General features: G+C 46.9%; 8 protein-coding genes across 8 annotated transcripts in view; 5 read left to right on the forward strand and 3 right to left on the reverse strand.

Annotated features, from left to right (window-relative positions):
* The window catches only part of TREMEDRAFT_74943 (uncharacterized protein), a 1,811-nt gene extending 1,650 nt beyond the window's left edge, over positions 1–161 (reverse strand). The window contains exon 1 of the mRNA XM_007008305.1: positions 23–161. The gene's annotated coding sequence lies outside the window, so the exon portion shown is untranslated. The remainder of the gene's footprint in view (positions 1–22) is intronic.
* Positions 162–1,356: 1,195 nt separating this feature from the next.
* TREMEDRAFT_70467 (uncharacterized protein) lies at positions 1,357–3,568 on the forward strand (the record flags this gene model as incomplete). The annotated part of the gene is made up of 6 exons (XM_007008306.1): positions 1,357–1,506; positions 1,646–1,723; positions 1,900–1,983; positions 2,096–2,279; positions 2,362–2,605; positions 2,707–3,568. 6 exons carry the CDS (start codon positions 1,357–1,359, stop codon positions 3,566–3,568), a joined length of 1,602 nt encoding a protein of 533 aa, XP_007008368.1.
* Positions 3,569–4,263: 695 nt separating this feature from the next.
* Positions 4,264–6,495, forward strand: TREMEDRAFT_70468 (uncharacterized protein; the record flags this gene model as incomplete). The annotated part of the gene is made up of 4 exons (XM_007008307.1): positions 4,264–4,537; positions 4,595–5,089; positions 5,318–6,238; positions 6,410–6,495. The coding sequence occupies 4 exons, from the start codon at positions 4,264–4,266 to the stop codon at positions 6,493–6,495; spliced, it is 1,776 nt and encodes a 591-aa protein (XP_007008369.1).
* Positions 6,496–7,276: 781 nt separating this feature from the next.
* Positions 7,277–12,230, reverse strand: TREMEDRAFT_46085 (uncharacterized protein). Its single transcript, XM_007008217.1, has 17 exons — positions 12,086–12,230; positions 11,963–12,037; positions 11,835–11,915; positions 11,247–11,795; positions 11,067–11,198; positions 10,919–11,011; positions 10,406–10,876; positions 9,925–10,360; positions 9,709–9,867; positions 9,603–9,656; positions 9,399–9,559; positions 9,192–9,325; positions 8,925–9,146; positions 8,818–8,881; positions 8,216–8,774; positions 7,795–7,922; positions 7,277–7,566 (listed from the first exon to the last, which is right to left on the reverse strand). Coding segments are annotated over exons 1-17 (3,573 nt in total). The 5' UTR covers positions 12,087–12,230; the 3' UTR covers positions 7,277–7,312.
* A 394-nt stretch (positions 12,231–12,624) lies between these two features.
* Positions 12,625–14,021, forward strand: TREMEDRAFT_70470 (uncharacterized protein; the record flags this gene model as incomplete). Its single annotated transcript, XM_007008308.1, has 8 exons — positions 12,625–12,695; positions 12,739–12,769; positions 12,816–12,848; positions 12,902–13,215; positions 13,268–13,326; positions 13,389–13,476; positions 13,518–13,591; positions 13,837–14,021. The coding sequence occupies 8 exons, from the start codon at positions 12,625–12,627 to the stop codon at positions 14,019–14,021; spliced, it is 855 nt and encodes a 284-aa protein (XP_007008370.1).
* Positions 14,022–15,397: 1,376 nt separating this feature from the next.
* On the forward strand, positions 15,398–16,405 carry TREMEDRAFT_66224 (uncharacterized protein; the record flags this gene model as incomplete). Its single annotated transcript, XM_007008309.1, has 4 exons — positions 15,398–15,541; positions 15,592–15,734; positions 15,910–16,012; positions 16,184–16,405. 4 exons carry the CDS (start codon positions 15,398–15,400, stop codon positions 16,403–16,405), a joined length of 612 nt encoding a protein of 203 aa, XP_007008371.1.
* A 357-nt stretch (positions 16,406–16,762) lies between these two features.
* Positions 16,763–17,736, reverse strand: TREMEDRAFT_46089 (uncharacterized protein; the record flags this gene model as incomplete). Its single annotated transcript, XM_007008218.1, has 3 exons — positions 16,763–16,858; positions 17,035–17,393; positions 17,519–17,736. The coding sequence occupies 3 exons, from the start codon at positions 17,734–17,736 to the stop codon at positions 16,782–16,784; spliced, it is 654 nt and encodes a 217-aa protein (XP_007008280.1). The 3' UTR covers positions 16,763–16,781.
* Positions 17,737–17,929: 193 nt separating this feature from the next.
* Positions 17,930–19,902, forward strand: TREMEDRAFT_57943 (uncharacterized protein). Its single transcript, XM_007008234.1, has 7 exons — positions 17,930–18,044; positions 18,123–18,321; positions 18,469–18,712; positions 18,828–18,901; positions 18,945–19,050; positions 19,156–19,462; positions 19,599–19,902. The coding sequence occupies exons 2-7, from the start codon at positions 18,189–18,191 to the stop codon at positions 19,827–19,829; spliced, it is 1,095 nt and encodes a 364-aa protein (XP_007008296.1). The 5' UTR covers positions 17,930–18,044; positions 18,123–18,188; the 3' UTR covers positions 19,830–19,902.
* The last annotated feature ends 617 nt before the right edge of the window (positions 19,903–20,519 follow it).

The following is a 20,519-nucleotide window of genomic DNA, read 5'->3' on the forward strand; positions in this document are numbered from 1 at the left end:
GGCCCGGCCAGGACCTTCACTTGGAAGGATGGGGAAAGGGTTGAGAGTGGAACGTAGTTTGGGTCGAAAGAGGAAAGAAGGAAAAGGTTGGAGTGTAGTAAGGAGAATACTGGTATGAGAGGAGTATAAAAATGAGCGATATGTCGTTTCCTCGAGGAAAGAGATAGAGGATGAAAGGTTAAAGGGAGATGGTTGGGGGTTATGAAGGACACTTGACAACCAGCTTGTCAAGTCGTATCCGGATGCCCCCAGACTGGCCAGATGCGACCGTGCCACCGTGCGATCAAATGTCTCAACTGACAGTATCCGGTGGCAAAACGTGCTATGACGTCATTCACCGTGAGCGGGTTCATCTTTTTACTACTGTGGCATGTGGCATGTGTTTTGTCACCGCATCTAGCTCACTCTTCATTCATCATGCCGCCTCAGGACAATATCATATGGATGCAGTCAGCAGGCAGCAAACACTATGCACCATGCAACGACAGCAGAGCGAGCCAAGTCGCGACCGATGTGGGTGAGAGTGGCATCCCTAGTTGACCGGTTTTGGAAACGCTACTCACTCGATCACTCGGAGGCTCCAGATTCCCGAGCACAAACATGTCACTCATCACCAAAGGGCTTCAGACGAGATACTGTAGTGAGGGCCTCGTAGCGTCTATCTGAGGGTAGCGCAAGAAACCAGCCCCAGGAACAAAAAGGTTACACCGTAGGTGAGTCGAACACCTGCCACGTCGACCGAGATGGGCTCCCTGTATGGCAACGACGTATGATACCGTTTCACCAACGGTGTCATGGTTGGAGAAACGGACATAAAACAATGTAGTAATGTTAAAACCTCTCTCACCATGAGTGCATCCTCGAGGCCTGCATCCAAACGGCATCCATCGCCAGCGCGCCAGAGAACTCTCATGCCCCCTTGAAACCCCCCGATTTCGCCACAAAAGCTTTGAGATAAATGAGGGTTCATTAGAAAAATCAGTCGCGTTTCAAGTCTATTCGTGCCTAACCAAGATCGTGTTTCATCAGCTCACAACATTCACCTCTTCCCTTCACTTTCACCTTCACTTAGTATCCCCACTTCCATTACCACTTCCGTACATTCTCTATTCCTTTACTCCCCCTACACCCTCCCTTCCTCTTCCCCTTCCCATTCACCATTCACCATCCACCATACTATCCTCCCCCGGTCCCGGTCCCGGTCCCGCTTCTCGTTAATCGCAAAGAGAACGGGACCATTTCAAAGATTCGGTCACCGGTCATCTGATAGATCAGGGATCGTGGCGCAGCAGCTATCATCTATCATCTATCATCTTCACTTTCATCCTCATCTATCTCCCCCCTCGTTAAATCATCATGATACTATTACCGTTCTTATCAATATCAGCTTTACTGACACTGGTATCTGCTTTCAGCTTCTCTTTCTCGACTTCGGATTTGGTTTCATGTGGACAAGTAACGGTGAGATGGCAGGGCGGTAGTCCACCTTTCAGTCTCACCATATTGGTGAGTTTTCCCATACAACCATTAAACAGTCTGGTGGATACGAATGAAGTTGCGACTTTGATACGATGGGGTCTGTCTTGTCGCTCCAGGTTTTCAAGGTTGATTTCAGATGAAAGGATTGAGCTGATGATGATCATAGCCAGCTTACGATTATCCTGTGAATGTGTCATTACCTTCTTCGGCGTGGGACGGATCTGCGGGTTCGTATAGTTGGACCGTCAATTGTAAGCTGACTTTCCATCGTCTCCTCTTCCAGACACCATGTGCCCTTCTCGACCTGCAGCAGAATTCAGATATCCAGATACATGAGGGTCGTTCATATACTCTCATCTGTAACCAGCCTTTGATGATCATCATACGCGGTGCAAGGTGCATGATCATGCATCACTTCAGAGCTCACCTCTAGACCCAGCAAAGACTCAGCTGGTAGCAATGATGTCCGACTCTACTGGCCTGGGTGTAGGTACCTTCATCACTGTATTCGCATGATCTGATCGACAGTCGGGGGGTCTCAGTCCTCTATACACCGTGGCCAACGCAGCGGGCTCCTCATGCGACCTACGTTCCACCGCAGCTGATTTCGAGTGAGTCTGCCCTGTTTCCCAACCCGACTACTGCTAAATATAGATTCTACCTGAATGAGACGAGCGTGAACCAATGTGAAAACGTACAGATCTACTGGGACAAATCGGCCGTAGCGCCTGTCCGGATCATAGGAGCTATTCCTGGTGGTCAGGTCTTTCAGTTCGTCGCCCAAACCTCGACTTCTTTAGGTATGTCCTCATTTCCATTTACCTCTGTCATCGTTACCACCCATCCGTCTTACTGTCAACAATGTGGACGACTGACTCTCAGCATGGAAGACAAACATCGCTGCTGGCACTCAATTCCTACTGGCCGCTTTCGATGCAGGCAGCAATGGTCAAGGAGGCTCATCTGCTCTCTTGACGGTGGGAGGCTCGTCCGACAGTACATGTCTAGATGACTCGTCACCATCATCTACCCCAGCATCCTCTCCTAGTAACACTGCGTCATCGACATCAGGTGGGGGTGTAAAGACAGTCACTGCGATTGCTACATCAGTACCAGGAGCGGCTGGGTGAGTGACTCACCTGCTACTCGTTTTCACATCTGGTAGCGCGACTACACGTGACCTTGACTGTCCTACCTCCCCACAAAGGGCTATGACTGACTAGGCAGTCTGAGCGCTGGAGCTATAGCTGGTATCGTCGTCGCCGCCGTCGTTTGCGTCATTATCCTCCAAGCCGCTCTATTATGGTTCTGCTGTCGACGTCAGATCGCAGCTCTACGACTCCATCGTAAACAAATGCGAGGTCGAGAAGTCAAACCTGATGGCGATGTCGATCTCGTCTCCACCATCCACGGCAGTGTACGAGACGACGACGCCAGTATGCACTCTGTCCCCAACTCGCGTGCTCACCGATTATCAGACGTTCGAACGTATGCCACTTCTGCTCGAATCGGTCAAACAGGACGTTCGAGCGTGGATGATAGATACGATGCAGAATCTTCCATTTCACCATTCATGGATGGACCGAGAGTTCCAGGTCTTATGGAATCCATACCCAATTCACCTAATCGACCCTACTCCTCGACTCCGTGGGATTCTCCTGGTTCTTCCAACATACTCACGGATCCTCCTCGTTTACCTCATATCCGTACAGGTTCTCTCTCCTCGAATACCTCCCTCAGACAGCCCCTAATGGGAACAGATGAACCTCTTTCCGCTCAAGCAAGACGTATTTCCGTATGGAATCAACCTCAGATGACCGGTTTTGCAAGTGGAAGTGGGAACGCGAGTCGAGGCCCTCAACCTGGAACAAAAGCCCACATGGCAGCCACGATGTCTGCCACCAACCCGGATCACCGAGATCCTCTGGACGGAATGAGGTTACCACCCCAGAACGCCCCTCCTCGAGGGTTCAGAAGACATGAGGATGCTGGACCGGCTGATGCGGTCGAAGATGGGATGGAAGATCTTCCGCCAATGTACGACGCTTCGTGGGAGACTAGGTCGGAGAGGGGAGGAGAATCGAGATGAGAGTTGATGAGAAAGGAAAAGATGTATCATAGTCGGACAATACTATTGGCATAACATTTGAACATTATCATTATTTGTATATCACGATGAAAAGTTTTGTGTCTAGACGTTGTACATGTTGCATGTTGCATGTTGCAAGAACGCGGGGGGATGTGGGGCTGTGGGGAAAGGAAAGAAGCAGAAGAACGTAACGCCGTTTGTCAAAATCACGTGACTTGTTGTACCGCAAGATCAACTTCCCAAACGGGTAATTCCTCCCTTTGCCCTCATCGCCCGTCCCGCTCCCCCCCCCTCCCCGTTCCCCCCCAACTGGCCAACTGCCCACTCTCCTTTCATGCACCCCGATCTCACCTCCAATCTCGTCAAAGACAACCAGGTCTCCTGTCTCCCCTCTATCATCTTAGCAGAATTCACTGCATAGCCTCTCTTCCGAATCAACTTCTGTGGCAGATCTCACCATCTTCCCTTTCTCCTTGATCTCAGACCTGGCACTCATCGCCAGTGGAGGGAGGTTCCTCCCCCCCTGTGTCCTGTCTCGACCATCACATCCTCATATCTACCCAGCATTCCTATCGCTTCTTTCTCAATCTGTTCCATCGACAATAACACAAGTCCATCAACCATCACTTGGAACAGTCACGAGTATACAATTATTTGATGAACATGTTTGGACCAGTCTTCAACAAGCAATAAACATGGCTTCGAGCTCTACAGAAGGGGAAGATCAAGATGGTTCTTCTTGGTCTACTCCTTCCTCACCTCCTATAGGTCCACTCGAACCTCAACCTCAGAGAGATGTGAAAGCTCCATCAGAACCTCTTTCTCACGATCATCAACCTAATCTTTCTCATCAAGAAACACCTCATAAACAACTATCCACTCACACCAAACCAGAAGTTCCTCAACATCATCAACCATCACTTTCTATTCCCCTTGATCCTTTTAATCCACCTTCGACAGATACATTTCGTACATCTACACTTACACTCACATCAACACCAAAACCAACACCGCATGCTCCTCAAGCGCAAAAAGAACCTGAAATATCACCAGCATTAACACATACACCAATCCCTTCCATTTCTTCATCAGCATTAGTACTTGATAAATCTCTTCATACAGCATTATCAAACTTCATACATCATCTTATCAAACCTCTAGCTCTTCATTATCCTCATCAAACCCTTTTATCACTACGAGAAATCCTCACGCGTATTCTAGCGGAAAGATATTCACCCACGTGGGATGAAGCTCATCCTGATTTCGGATCAGGATTTAGGTCTTTAATCTGTGATGGGGAACATGGTTTACCTCCACAATTACGTGAGGCAGCCAAGGAGTGTGGAGTTGAAGAGAAAGTTTGGAAGAAAGCTTTGGCTTTGAGATTGAAGAAAGGGAAAGGAGAGGAAGAATTGGGGAAAGAAGATTGGGAAGCTTGGTGTGATCCTGGTTATGTCGTTTGGAGATATGGAGGTTGGGAATGGGAAGATTCGGGTTATGAACCTTTTAGAGTGATAAAAGGTGAGTTGTGGTTTCATTCACCCCTATACTTTGCTTCAGCTTCGAGATTGCCCACGACATTTCGTCTTCACGATATCAGATCTTCTAGTCAAGTCGATACTCTCTCATCCGCTATGTACCAGGTATCCTTCTCCTAGGTTTACTTGTGAACTGGGAACGAGTGAGAATTCGGGATGTGGACAAATCGGTCACACCCCACATATTCAGTGTCATCATGCTAATCTTCAGAACCCTTCCACGTTATCTGGCAAGCCATGCCTGCCGAAGCTTCAGTATCCGTGACCCCATCACAAGCACCGATCGTTCAAACTTCTCGACCGAATTATGCCATTCCCATTCGTGCTCCCGAAACTCAAACACCAACACCTGTTAACGCAGAACGATCAGGTAATGCCAGTCGACCATCATCATCTGAAGGAACTCGCAGTCCATCTCCTTCTCCCAGGGGTGATGTATACACTTCCACATCCAACAGCGAAATCGACACCACCACCGGTCAAACCGAAAGAACAGGTCGTTCTCCCAGGTCTTTCGGAGGAAGAGGTAGTACTTCATCATCAACTTCATCAGAAGCCAATTCTTCAGCTCAAACTTTACTCACTCCTTCAAGTCGACCTTCTTCCGTTGAACCATATCGTTATCTTCCTGCTGTCCAAGTCGGTTTAAAAGACAAGAATCAACCTTTTACTCCACTTCCTCCTTCTTTCTCACATGAGAATGGTTCTCCTTCTCCCTCTCCCTTGAACCCAAATAATGGAGAAAACCAACAAACAATCGACACGACAGATGATTTAACACCAACTGCCAATTTACACATTACACCTTTATCTTCACACAACCCTAACACCAACTCCACAGGAGGTAATGGTTCAGCGACAACACCAATCATCACCCCATACGACGGAGGTAACGTTACAGTATTAGGTGGTGGTGTTAAATTAGGTGGTTCAACACCACGTTTCCCAAGTGGTGGTTCATATGATAGATCACGTTCACCAAGTATTTCATTAGCTTCTCGTACACTTCATACCGCTTTAAGTCCTACCGGTCCTGGATCACCAGGTCCAGGAAGAAGACAGAGGAGAAGAAGGATAATGCCTACTTTTCTTGGACATTTAGGTCAACCTGGTATCGGTGGACCTGTTTTAGGTGCTTTTTCACAATTCACACCTAAACCTCAACCTGGTTCAAGTTACTTTACAACTCCTTTGTTACCTCCTCCTCCCCCTCCTGGAACTCAGAATATGGGTTTGGGATTAGGTATGGGTGGGGTGGGGGGTGGGAATGGAGTTGGGGTGGGAGTTGGAGTTGGAAGTTTAGGTATGGGAATGACTATGAGTCCACCGAATTTGAATCAAAGTGTGATGGGTAGGATGAATATGCCTTCGGGGATGGGGAATAGATAAGCTTTTGATTCCCACTTTCAATCTGTCTCCAATCTTTTTTTTCGCTCTACAGGTCGATCATCTCGTTCCGTCTCAACCATCGATAGGAGAAACATGGTCGATCAAATCATTCTTAAATGCTGTACAACGAATATCCTTCACCCACTCCATCTCATTCTTGAACGTGTCACCCATTCCGACCATTCAACATCAACGCATGAAATCTCAATCCTCATCGCATTCCACTCCACACATCACATCACATATCACACTCCACACATCACATCACATATCGCTTTACACCACCACCAACCCCATGTCGATGCTCATTATTGTACGCGATACGTCTTGTGGAAGTACTCAAAATGTCATTTTCCCCCCAATTTCGTTTTTAGCTTCTTTGTAGACCGGTCCTCCGAGTTGATTTTTACTTTCGCATGCATCTGTTCTCTCGTCTTTCGTGTTCTTCCCCCTGTTCCCACTTTCAACAAGATACAGTACTTGTATTTACCACTACTCGTACTGCTTACGTATGTGCAAAAACGAACACAGGGATTATCAGGGTGTACAGTACGAGTAGTTATCGTATGAACTGATAAGTTGAATGGTTGATGAACAACTGGCTGATTGCTGATGCATGAAAACATACCTGTCACCGACCAGTACTTATAGCAAGATCAACTCTCACTAGCAGAGTTGATATTGAGCCTTTTAGCACGGTTTATGATCGCGGGCTCGCTACCCGGTCATGACAATACCCATACCCGATCTTTGTGGTTCAGATATATGAACTCGACAAATTGTAAGAATGTCAATGCAAGATATGTATGAGTAAATATCAAATAACCAACATCCCCAATCCTCTCCATTCCTCCACTTTAGGTCTCACAATCTCCAAAGCAGACGTTGGATCACCTCCTAGACCCATTCCACCACTCGAGATGACTTCCCCGAGCACAGACTCTCTGTCTTTCCATGCATCTTCCAGGGCGAGGGTGAGTCGAAGGCGGAATGATAAGATATAAGATTGAAGAGATTGAGCTAGGTCAGGGAGTGGAATGAGTAGGTGACGAAGGAGGGTGAGAGCTTCGGCTGTGGAGGTTTAGTATGAATTCATGTGTTTTCAAGCGGGTATGATTGAGTAATTCTGGAGACTTGTTTGGCTACAGGGGAATAGGGAGTTGGATGAAAATGACAGGACGAATAGGATGAGAGGTAGGATGATGGAGGAGAAGATGAAAAACTGCCAGTGAAAAGGAGAGGGAGGGGAAAGAGAGGGAGAGAAGGAGGAGCACAAAGAGAGAGAAAGAGTATACATACCGCTCTTCTCTTCTGTTCGAATGACCAATCGACCGAGCGAAGAAATAAGATATTCGTATTCGTCCACTGTACCTTTTCTCCCCGTCGCACGCTTCTTTGAAGGTTTATATTTACTTTTATTCGTTTGACTATATGTCAACTTCCTTTATCTCATTTCATCCTCTTCTTTGTCTACCCCGTTTACCCCTGGACCCTCACACTTTTTGCATCCACCCGTAACTCCACACATACCATACCTCCCTGCCAAACGTTGTCGTGTATTTGGAATTTCAGACATCGCACAAGAGGTGATTTATACGATCCTTATGATTGTGTCGTGATTCAGTAAGTGTTCGAGAGTATAGAGTCATAGCTCAGGGGGAAGAACGGGAGAAGGCAGATGAAAAGGTAGATAGATAAAGAGTGATATGAATAAACTCACCCCGTCATCCTCGTCACTTGCGTAATGGTGGTAGGTGCCACGGTATACCTAGTAAAATTCGTCACCGCAGTAGAAGCGTTAGTTACCACATCAACACCTTCCAATTCTTCCCTTTCGACAATATAAAACCTATCCGGATCATTCTTTCTGATTTCTCTCAATTCTCCAAGTCTTGACATCTCCTTTTCTAACTGTCCTTGCATCTCTTCAAACGTTTCTAATATCTCTTCCTGTGTCTTTTCCATAGCAGGTAAAATGATACTTTGCACAAGATTCGGTCGATCATACATAGCAGCCAAACGTTGTGCCTCAGCAAATTCTCCTCCTTGACAAACTACCTCGATGGCTGTGTCAACATCCCCCGCATGATCGACAAGTATACGAGCAGCTTCAAGATGTCTACCTCTCGAAGCCAGATATTCCGAGGTTCTTTCGGACAGAGATTTCATCTCATCTGAAGAGAGTTGTTGATTGATTGCAAGTGAAAAAAGTTCTCTCCATGCGTGTGCTTTTTCGTACGCTTTGAGAGTTTTCAATGGTTTGGAAGCTGATGTATATGCTTGATCATCAGTTCGACATCCATGTGCATGTAGATAACTGACCTAATGCAGCTTCATGAAAATCTCTTCGGTCATATAGATAATCACCATATAAATCATAGATAATCTCCTTATCAGCTTCATCAGATGTCCGTGCAAGGATAGCTTACGGGCAGACGTTCGGTGTCTTCTTTATAAAGTTTGAACGCTTCATCGTATAATTCATAACGAGCCAAATAAGATGAAGCTTCTTCGAATTTCTCCGGACCAGCCGCATGGAGGTTCCTCAAAGCACTGACACGTCGACCGAGATGATCATCGATCCGATACCGTTGTTCATATTGATCCAATGCTCGAAGTTCGCGTAAAAAAGGGAGATATTCCTTTGGGTCCTGACAAAATCAGCTTCTGACATGCATTGTATAATATCAGCTGACCTTTTGCGAGTATTGAGCTATCATGAGAACCAATTGAAAGTTGTACATCCCCAAAGCGACATCGTACAGTTTGTTCACGTCAGATAAGAAGATGATGTACTTTATAGCGTCTTCGACCACGTCTGGGTGATCGTCTAACCATCAGCTCATTTTCACCACAGACGAAGAGCTGTGCGAAATATGAGCGGTGATAAGCTGGGCGCTCACCCTGTAACCGAAGCAAGACCCGTAGACCAGCTTCGTAATCCGATGGGACCTTGCAGATATGACTGGTCAGGATAGTCTCGACATACTTAACTAGGTCGATCTCCTCCAGTAGATCTCGTACAGCATCACAAATCCGGTTGATCTTTCCATTTTGTAGGCCGCTAAGATGTCAGTCAACATTGGGAATCCGAACGCTTTGCTGACCTTGCGGGGTCTGTGTCTATACCTTTGTACAAGTCCTGTGAGCGTGACTCTTCCCTGAATGCATAAGCTAGCTCTCAGTCCACAGCAGAGTGGGGAATTAGCTTACCGTAAAGAAGAAACGAGCAAGTTCAAATAATCCACCTCCGGAATGTTCCGCACGATCTCAGGTAATTGTTTCATAAACTGATCCGGTGACAGATCATATAATATGTTCAGGTCTAAACGATGTTTGCGACATGTGAGGAAAGCCTCTCTGTATTGACCTCTACCTTAATCAGCTATGAAGCGAGAAAGAAAACCTCGAACAGATTTCGAGACTCACGCAAGGATGCCTCTCCGTACTACAGCGAGAACAAGGGGTCGAGGATATATAGTCTCCAGATTACCTCGAGGCATCTGCAGGACAAGACTCATAGAGCTCGGACATGCTACTACAGCCAAAGACCCTCGTTCCACTCGTCTGAGTTCCCATTCTCTTTCAGAGGCAGGGACATCTTCACCAGAAGCGATACGAGATAAGGTATTGAGAGGAGGGTAAAACGATGTCTGAGAGGCTGTGGTGTAGATCAAGAAGTCAGGAGTGAGAGTGAAAGAGGTAACTGATGAGGCTATGATGGATGAGTCGGATTGGCTACCTGGTGAGAGGGAGGCGAGATAGAGCTTGCCGGAAGGCGAAAGTGCGAAAATGAGGGATGATTCAGAGAAGACGGCGATCGAGAGAGGATTTGGGCATAACTGGACTTCTAAATTGTTATCCGCTGCAGCACATGAGCTTCAGTCAATCTCCGTGAATAAGAACCCACTACTGCGTAGCATACCCTCATCACCACAAGTTAGCCATCCTATTTGACTATCATGTAGAATGCGATTAGCACTTTCGACGGGGATGGACTTGCGCGAACCGTCCGAAGACAAGACAAGTAGATGACAGGTAGAGTGTTGGGGTTCTGATGCGTGACATAATATCCCCACTGAACCATCATCTGCCAGAGCTACCTGACTGGCGAGTCCATGCTTCGACTCGTACGGTTCGGAAGCCCAGCGCAGCTTTGGATCGGCCACCATTCCACCTGCTCTTAATTTCGATACCCCTTTGTCTGGCATACGGGTGCCTAGATCCCAGACTTGTACGCTGCCGTCTCTGAAGACGATGGCTAGTGTATCTTGAGTAGAGCAAAAGCTGACGTGAACGGGTTGGGAAGGAAGCTGCAGGGTGTAGGATGACATGGGCGGTGGGGTGATTTGTGTGCGGAAGGGAGTGACCAGTAGGCGATCTTTGATGAGCGCCCACAAAAAAATCGTGAAGGAATACCTACTGCCGTCCACAACAGCGACCGAAGCGGTATCATTTGGCATAGGCAATCTGGAGATATATGTATCCCAAGCAAAAGATCTGGATTGAATATGGTCTTCCAGTCAGCAGGTACTCAATAACGAGGAAGTTTAGCAAGTCGGTCAACTCACCTTCGCCAAAGAGAAAGATTGTGAGTGGTTGTTCGGGATGCCATCTAAATCCTCGAAGTCTTGATGACGGAGTGATCGAAAAAAGTTCTTGTTTGAGGTAATAATGATAATTCTTCATAGTCCACAATTGAACTTTTATCATTAGCACGTTTGTTGACTTTGTCAACTCCCATGACTCACCAACATCCTCTGTTTCACGCTCAATCCAGATAGCTAGTACCTCTGAGTCTGCATTCCAAATCATCCCCTTGACTTTGCCATTCTCCCAGACTTTTTTCTCTTCCCGTAATTCGAAACCCCCATGTCGAAGACCATTACGTTCTAACATCGCAACTTCCCATCTTCCTTCCTTTCCTTCCGCTCCTCCTGGATAACCATAACGTACCAATCCACTGAGTAAATTCCCACTAGGTCGCCAAGCTATAGGACCTTCCAATCCTGGCAGAGACTCCGAGGTGGCGGATAACTTAGGGGAGAAGCCAGCCATTGCATCCCGAGAGTATATTCGAATTTGTCTTCTTCCGTGATCAGAATCTCTATAAGGGTCAAGAGATGATATGGCAAAAAAGGCAGCATCTCCTCGAAAGGTTATACGGGGTAGGGTGTCGTCTGTAGGATGTGATAGTGATGATGGTTTGGAAGAGGAAGAAGCTAGTGCAGCTGCTTTTCCGAGGGAACCATGGAACTGAGTGGTTTTAGAACCCCATCCGACGTTGATAAACTCGTCTACTTGTTAGCTCCAGACGTGGCAGATATCGGAGAACTGACCCTCGCCAAATGTATCTTTTCGCAATGGCTCTTCATGTGTCAGATCGAAATCCCGAGTCATGCAAACGAGATTGTCATCCCCTACATCTTAGCTCGTAGACCAGTGTAGATTTCAAGAAATTGGTTACCTGTGACGAGGATCAGTTGCTCTTCATCCGGTGACCACGCTGCAGCCTTGATGCCGCTGTCAACGCTGCCGACCACTTCCACCTACTGATGAGTGTAGTACTGGACGTATGGAGGAATTGGACTTACATCTCTTGACTGCTCTTCAAGCTCGCCCACTTTGAGGATCGCAATGTCCCCTCCTGTCAAGAGTACGACTAATGATTGATTGTCCGGGAAGTAATGTAGATCCAGCACTTGTGATGCTCCATCTGGTAGAGAGAAAGGAGCGAGAACCGGGGAGGAGAAGGTCGCTATAATTTCCTGAGATTATCAGCTTATCTCTGCAGAACATCAGAAGACAAACTTTGGAAGTGACAGCAGTAGTTTGGTGTAGTCGTATGAAATCCACTTCCACACGTTGATCGTTGACAATCCTCTCCACTGTGACGAAGACATCTCCAGCCTCGGGGTCGGCAGCAAGGGCAGAGATCGCTCCTCCATTACATATCTCTACCAAAGAGGCCAGACTGACCTTTGTCGGGGTCAAGCTGCGCATGATGAGATGGGATATAAGTTAAGTAGGGAGAAGCTTTGGCAGATTGTTCAACCGAGACGATTCAACTTTTGAACGGAGATCGAATCCAAGTCCGTCTCTCTCTCCCCTCCCACGACGTCGATGACCATGACTGCAACGACGACGAGCGTTGCATCTTTGACAACGATGCAGTGGGTGACCATGCCCGTCAAAGTGGAGTGAGTAGTCCTACCTTCTAACAGTATCAGCTCATGATCACAGGCAAGAGCTCTACCTGGATCCCTCCATTCGGGTAAGCCCTGTTGACTGGAGTCACCCCAGACCTAACTGACAATCAGGACTGGGTACTCATCCCCATCACATTGATCATGGTCAGCTTCTTCTTCTCCTTCTGCGATCAACAAGCGGCTAGCTGATGACTTAGGTTCTGGTTGGTATACTACGTCATTACGTCACCCAACTCCTCGTTTCCGCTCCTAAAAAACAAACTCTGGCTGCGGTGAGAGAACAACGTGCCCTCGCTCGTGGTGCTATCTTACGTACTTCTACCCCTCTCTCACCACTTTATCCCTCTCAATACAAAGCTTTTTCCGTCTCATTAGCGGCTGCATTATCTTCCGGTGGATACCTGAAAGAAGAAAAACCGAAAGAAGGAGAGGAAGACAAAGTTCAGAATCCTTTCGATCCTGCTAATATGGACGGAATGATGGATGGAATGAAGAATCAGGCTGTTATGATGTAAGTTGAAACTTCCTTCTGAGATTACAATAGAATAAGAGCTGAAATAGAGGGTACCGAATATGATCATTATGCAATACATAAGTGTATTCTTCTCTGGTTTCATCCTCAGTGAGTTAGGCAAATCACTTAATAGAGTAGTACTCCTGTGATGATGAATGTTAATGAGAAAGTCAAATTGCCCTTCCCGTTGACATTGGGATTCAAATCTTTATTGTCGAGAGACATCGCGATGCCTGATTTAGACGTTCGATGGGTTTCGTATGTCTTTCATCCCCTATACGTTCAAAGCTAACGGCCAGAGCACTCTCATGGTATTTCTTAAATCTCTTTGGTCTAAACGGAGTGTTTAAGCTCCTCCTTGGATCTGATAATGGTGAGTTTAGATCCTTCCCTCACTACCCGTACCATCATCTGGACTATCCTTTCCGTGACACTCCCATACTACTTCTCACGTGCTCTCTACTGTTTACAGATATCTCATCATCTCTCAAATCCTCACTTCATATGACCGACTCTCCACAAGCAGCTTGATGAGATGAAGGATTAAGAGGGTCTTTATGAAAGAATGGGACAAATACCCAAATGACAAATATGTTTCACAATTTTACTCACTCCCAGCCGCCGTGGACACGCGAGACATGTCAGGTAACATGATGCCATCCCTTCCTTCCGGTCCAGGTGCACCCGACCCCTCACGTTTGTTCCGCGCTGAAGTCGAAAACCTCGCTTTGGCAGAAGGTAGTTATCGATGGGCTTGTGAAGGTGTGGAAAACCGTGTTCTTGCGCGATTCGGAAAGGTATGATGCATGGTTGTTTACATGATCCTCTTACTCTCTCTTTGCCCTCTATTTTACATTTTACTGTACCACCCTCTGGTCTTACTTGTCTACTCGTACTGTACCATCACTACCATTCTTTCAGTTCACTCACTTACTCCCGAGGAAACATCGTCATGATCCCCGCAGGCCGCATGCCGCAGAGAAAGTCCGCCTTTCATCTGAAGACCAGCTTTGTGCGGATCAACCACGAACTGTACGGCGCTAAGGAGCTAGGGAACAGAGAGGAAGGTTTAAAGGAGCCCCAGAATAAACTCCGAAAGAAACGGCAAGTACATACAAGTAACGCACGGGGCGTATAAACGATCGAATCTAGTAAGAGTAAGATTGTGAAACATGATGAGTGTTGCTGAGGAAAGGCCTTTGGATTTATGGTGGTCTAGTACAGGTGTGGCTTTCAATATGGGGGGTTGGACCTTCATTACACTCCATCACTTGGTCAAATCGTCACTGATCACTGAGCTTTGAGCGTCAATTGGTACAGTAGCTGAGGGAAACGATATGACGTATGTGGGGTTGGTGGGGATTACACAAAAAACTTGTCGTCCACATCCGTGATGGTTGCATGATGCGGTGTGTGATTGATCCGAATTTTAGACCAAGTGAACTTCTAAAGGTATCCATGTATCTGTGTATGTGTAAGACATTGTCCGTCTTTCCAAAATATGGAATAGATTTCCTTGGTTTGTGTGGACGGAATTCGAATCTATGCAAGTCCGTTTGTACTAACTTGGTTGACAAATAAAATCCTTTCCTCTCATCCACCATATCATAGTAGTCTATGTCGAGGAATGTGTATCAAATCCTTCCTTTTGACGGACGACAAAGTACAAGTCACTTACATGACCATGGGGTGGCTTTGGACTTATGACGCCTCTTCGTCATTCTTCATTCCAGTCGCTGTCGACCTCATGATCCGTGTTACGATTTTTACTTTTAGTAGGAAATCATGAAATGTATATTTTTAGTAGTAAGGGAGTAGAGTTCCTTCATATACCGTATCCCTTTTTTCTTCTTCTTTAGCTCGTATTTAAAACGCCTTTGCTTCATCCTTTCTTACTACGCGTGAAATGAAATCTAAGGGTATCAAAGTCAAAGTGATAATCCAATTTTAGTAACTTTTTCTCCCCTCCCCCCCCCCCTTCCCTAACGCGAACTGACGAAGAAAGACGTGGGTGTTGAACAGAGGTAGGGTAGAAAAAGATATAAAATACCTCTGTTTTTTCTCTCATGCCCTTCATCATTCGAATCTTTTACATTTCCATATTTCTTTTCCATTCCAAGTAATTCAAGCACCACACACACTCACATTCTTTTTAAACTTTCTCAATTCATAAAACAAAATGCGTTTCACTTCTATTCTCCTCGCTTTACCTTTTGTAGCTACTGCTTTCTCTGCTCCTACTCCTAAAGCCGAAGAATCTTTAGTGAAGAAAGATACTCAAGTCGATGTTGTCGCTGCTGTTCAAGCTGTCGTCGAAGTTGTCGTAAGTTTTCTTTCTTGAGTAGAGAAGAGGGAAATTGCTGAGTCGTTCAGTCTGGTTGTGGATCTTTAATCGGAGTGACGGACGTTACTGCCGTCGTAGAAGTTTTCACTAAAATTCACGTCGCTTTGGGACAATGTGGAGATCTTCTCAACGTTAACGTTGGTCTTGCTGCTGATCTTGGTATCTCTCTCAAGTGAGTAGTCCCGTCATCCACTTCATCCTATTCCTTAGACCACACATAGTGTCGTCACGTTCGACTCTTATCTTCACGATGTTGTGATTAGTCCCAGGAGACTCTTTTCCCATTACATTCGACGAAGAGTAATTGGATCAGTGATCTTGAGGGTGAGAACAAACTAACGCAACAGGAGAGATGACATTCCTTCTGAAGTCGCTGGACTCCTCGCCACCGTTGTCAAAGACGTCGACGGTCTTATCAAACAAGTTGACACTTCTATCCTTCCTGAAGTGGTCAGTATTAACTTTCCTCATTTTTCCTTCCCTCCCATCTTTCCCTTGTCTTTAATTCATGATCATATATCCCTTATCCAAGTATACATCAGCTATCGCCTCACTCGTTTTGACAGTCTTTTTATCTGGTCGAAAATGCGTCATAGTTGAGAACTCCCACTGACCAATCAGCAAGACATCATCGGTCAAGTCGACACTGCTCTCGCCACCGTCCTCTTCGCCGTCGAAGTCCTCCTTGCTGGTGTCCTTCAACTCGTCAAGAACCTTCTCGGTGACCTCGGTCTTAGCGGTCTTCTCGCTGGTGTCACAGGTCTTCTCGGATCTCTCGTCGGAGGTCTCGTCCCTGGTCTCGCTGGTCTCCTCGGCGGTCTGCTTGGTGGACTCGGCTTGTAAACACGCATTACGGTGCTCGGATGAAATGAATGGACAATATGATATATTCTTTATTCTTGTAGCGTGCCCCAGCTACTATGCAGCCATTCTTCAGTAATTCCTCGTAGCGTTCAGTTAGACATCTGCACACATTGCGTTGACGATGGGGAGATGAGACGTGTACAGTGTTCGTAATGTAATGGCAGTCACTAATGACATGTTTGACCTATGTTGATAGGGCCGTTTCGATTGGCCGTCCCGGGGAGTGTTGGCATCGATTTGATTATGAGACTGTAAGACTTGTAGCAGGAATGAGATGCGAAGGTATCATTTGAGGAGCAGGGAGGACAAGAACGAAATGATCAGTAAGAATAGCGGAGCGAGAAGATGTGCATATCTAGAGTTGTCCCTTGGCCCAGTCAGAACATTGACTAGCTAGTTCTACCGCCGCCAAAGCCCAATCCTCGCCGTGATCTATCGTCAGCGTTCATCTTCATCATTCAACCGCAATTTGCCCTTTTGTCACTGGAAAGCGCAGAACACGGAATGTGTCGTCTTCATTTGTCCTACTCGCACCCCGCACATATCATTTTGACACTCTAGAGGGCCGACAGAGATGTGATTATGACAGAGCTAATGAAAATACCCACTATGTCCAGCTCCATTCTCCCCTCTACCAATCCCAGCCCTCTCCAAAGCCTGATCATCCGTCAAAGCCGTCAATACCCCAAAAACCACCGGCGTCCCCGTATCCAACTGAACCCTCATCAACCCATGTGTCACAGCATCGCATATATACTCGAAATGCATGGTACTGCCTTTGATCAAACATCCAATGGCGATGACAGCGGAGAAAGGAGCTGTAGATGCTGTTGAGGCAGAGGCAGAGGTGGGACCCACAGGTGTGGAAGGTCTATCGGTAGTATCGATGAGGGAAAGTAGGTTGGTAGTTGAGGTGAGCATGGACGGAGCAGAGTTGGAAGATTGTATTTGGCCTGCAGCTATGAGTCTGGTATATGAGCTTGATCCCTTCCACCGAGTTGGGACGGAAGGAAGTAGGATTTGATCAGGATAGAGTTGAAAGATGGGAGCATGTGTGGGATTGGACAGAGGAGGGGGGGGTAAGTAACTTACCGTTGACAAGCAAAAGGTAATTCGTAACTCCCCGGAACACTCTTAACCACAATGTTCTCCCTTTTGACACCTTGAGATTGAAGTTTGGTGATACATCCTTGAACGAGAGAATCAATGATGACTGTGTTCCAACGAGCGTGTACGATGGCTATTCGTAGTGAAGACCCGTCGTAGGTCGTAGGAGGGGGAGGTAGACCTTTGATCGTTGGGTCTGGCATGGTGATGTACTACTACTTGCTCCGTTGTAGAACCAGAGAGTAAGGTCCAAGTCATCACACGTCATAGTTACTTGTACCATCCTTCGGAAGTATAATTATCAAACTGGTTGGTGATGGCGCATCCCCACTGGCCACTGAAACTTGATGCATGACCCTCGGACGCAATGTGATCCTCCTTACTTTCCCTCTGACCCCATTTCGCTCCCATTTACTGCTTGTACTGCTAGCTTACTGCTTCAACCCATAATCAGGGGTGCTCACTCATGTCGCGTCCCTCCGTTGCCTCACCTGCCCTCTCTGGACCTAGAGTGCGTCTCCCTCCCCTTAACTTACACCGGCCTACCGGCTTTTATCTCACTAGAATTGATTGAAAAGCTGACGAATTGCCTTTCTCCTGCTTCTTCTACTCACATCTTCATTAACTCGTATCGTCACTATATCCTCGACTTGAAATGCTCGACCGAATCCCATCTTTCAATGCGTCCACTTCTCATTCCCCAATGCAGCTTATCGCCGTCATCCGAGATTACATCGTGTCTCTTCCAAAGTCTGACAGACTCATTTTACCCTTTGTACCCAAATGGGGTGAGTGTTTTCTTCCTATCTGAGGGATAGAATCCCACGGTTCTGTTCATAAGATGCTGTGTCGCGATGTGACAAGAGTTCTTGTCTTCGATTGAGAGCAATGCACATGTGTGAGGTGGTAGGTATAGGGATGCGGCTGATTCATAGTCAAATTAGGCTTTATCCTCATCATCGCCCTCAACGTACAATCATTTCCCTTTGCTTGGCACGTGAGATTATGGAAACACGCGGTGTGGACTTATTGGCAAGTATGGACCAAAGGTCGAAAAGGGTTTTTGGATGAGTATCGAAGGAAAGTGGAGAAGATGCCTAATCTTCGTGATGTCAGGGCGACTCAGAGTAGGATGGTTTTTGTAGACGATTGTGATTACAATTTTCATCTATCCAACAGGTCAGTTTATCCGCTTTTGTCTCTGAGTACATGTATAGTAAACATACCTGTCTTGCTCATTCCTAAAGAGATGACATTTAGTGTGAAAGAATATGATGGAATGCTTATCTTTTAGTTGTTACGCGAAGAACGGTGATGCGGTTCGTATGCAATATTGTATCGATTCATTTGGTCCTGTTTTCACCCCAGGTACGTCACGGAACAAAACACACTTGGTGAAGGCTCATATCAGGTGTATACATAGCTATGGGCGCCTCGCACTATATATTCTTCAAAGAGATCCCATTCTTGTCCAATTACACCATGGAAGCTAGGGTAGTCGGCTGGGGTGAGAAGTGGTGAGTCAAACTCGTTTGATCCCTGTCACACCCAAAGCAAATCCGTCTAAAGTACCTGGCGAGCTCCTGGATTCAGCAAGTCGGACTATGCAAGCTGACCTGAAGGATGTACGTCCTCACAGAATTCATCATTCATCCCAAGAAATCCAAAAAGTCTCGAACCATTGGGGCCCCTCCCGCCAATGCAGACACCAAAGCCGAAGTTCCTGCTTTGGCCGTGCCCAACTTGGCCTCGTCTTCGGGAACTTCATCGGAAGGCCCGTCGGGCACCAACACTCCTCAGAACGGGCCTGCGGGCCTAGTCAAGAAGGCCTTCTACGACGCACCGCCCGTGAGAGCAGATGGCGGTGTGGTATGCTGCATCACGATGCACGAATATTGCTTCAAAATTGGCCGGGTGACGGTTCCTCCTGTCAGTACTATCTCTCTCTCTTCTTACTTCCTCTCTGTTCATCGCGAATGCTTCGTAACTATTCTTATGTTGTTGGCTCGTCATGTTGTGCTGAGGATTGTGATGAATGATTCATGAACGCATACTAACGTGACAGCGAATCGCCATGTACTTTGCCCAGCGTTCCCCCTCTCCTCAGGCCAAAGATCACGCTCGTGATCTCTTACTCAAGAGCAAAGACCGTGGTGTCAAGTGGCTCCGCGGAGGATGGAAAGAAGAACCTAACGCGGATGAACTGGGAAAGGATGTTGGAGGTGAATGGGCAGAGGTCGGAAGGGAGAACATGGAACGTGTCTTATCTGGACTGAGCGCGACGTGGAGTAGCTAAAGTGTAGTGTAATCAGTCCAAGTGATCACGAGTGAGTTAGATCTATAAAGTGTCGATGCATAGATGTTGTTTTACAGATTGTCCCAATGCTGCGACCTGTTCCATATCCCCATTGGGCATTGGGGCAATTGCCATAGGTGGTCGGTGTGGGGTAGCTAGGTGATGTCAGTGGGGAATGGATTGATGGCCCAATTGTGGGGATTGATCATCAGCACGGTCCTCGAAACTTTTACCCCTCACATTTCGTTCATTTTCTTCATCTCCTACCCTGGGCCCTGCTAAGGTATCGCCATACGGACCGCCATCGTTCACAGCTCAAGAACGACTTGATAAAGTCCCCTTCAAAAAAGGAACGCTTCACGGTTTTCCAACAAGTCCACCCTACTTTGAATCATGCCAAAACACCCACTCGGCGACACCTACTTTCAATCCTACATTCGTGTGAGACCCACTGCTACCAGTAGCTCAAGAGTTCCTGCTTCAACTACGATCCACCAGGATGGAGTAGGTAGTCAAGGAAATCCCATCGCTCTATCCGATTCTGAGCCTCAGTCTGTCCCTGAACCCTCGGACGTAACCACTCGAACTCCTCTCCCTCATGCGGGCTCGTGGACATCTCCAATAGATCTCTTATCGGAGGATGAACCAGAGCAGTCGATCCCAATCACTCGCACCCCGTCATCTATCGCC

The sequence above is a fragment of the Tremella mesenterica genome (genome assembly GCF_000271645.1).
Source record: "Tremella mesenterica DSM 1558 unplaced genomic scaffold TREMEscaffold_19, whole genome shotgun sequence".
Taxonomy (NCBI): domain Eukaryota; kingdom Fungi; phylum Basidiomycota; class Tremellomycetes; order Tremellales; family Tremellaceae; genus Tremella; species Tremella mesenterica.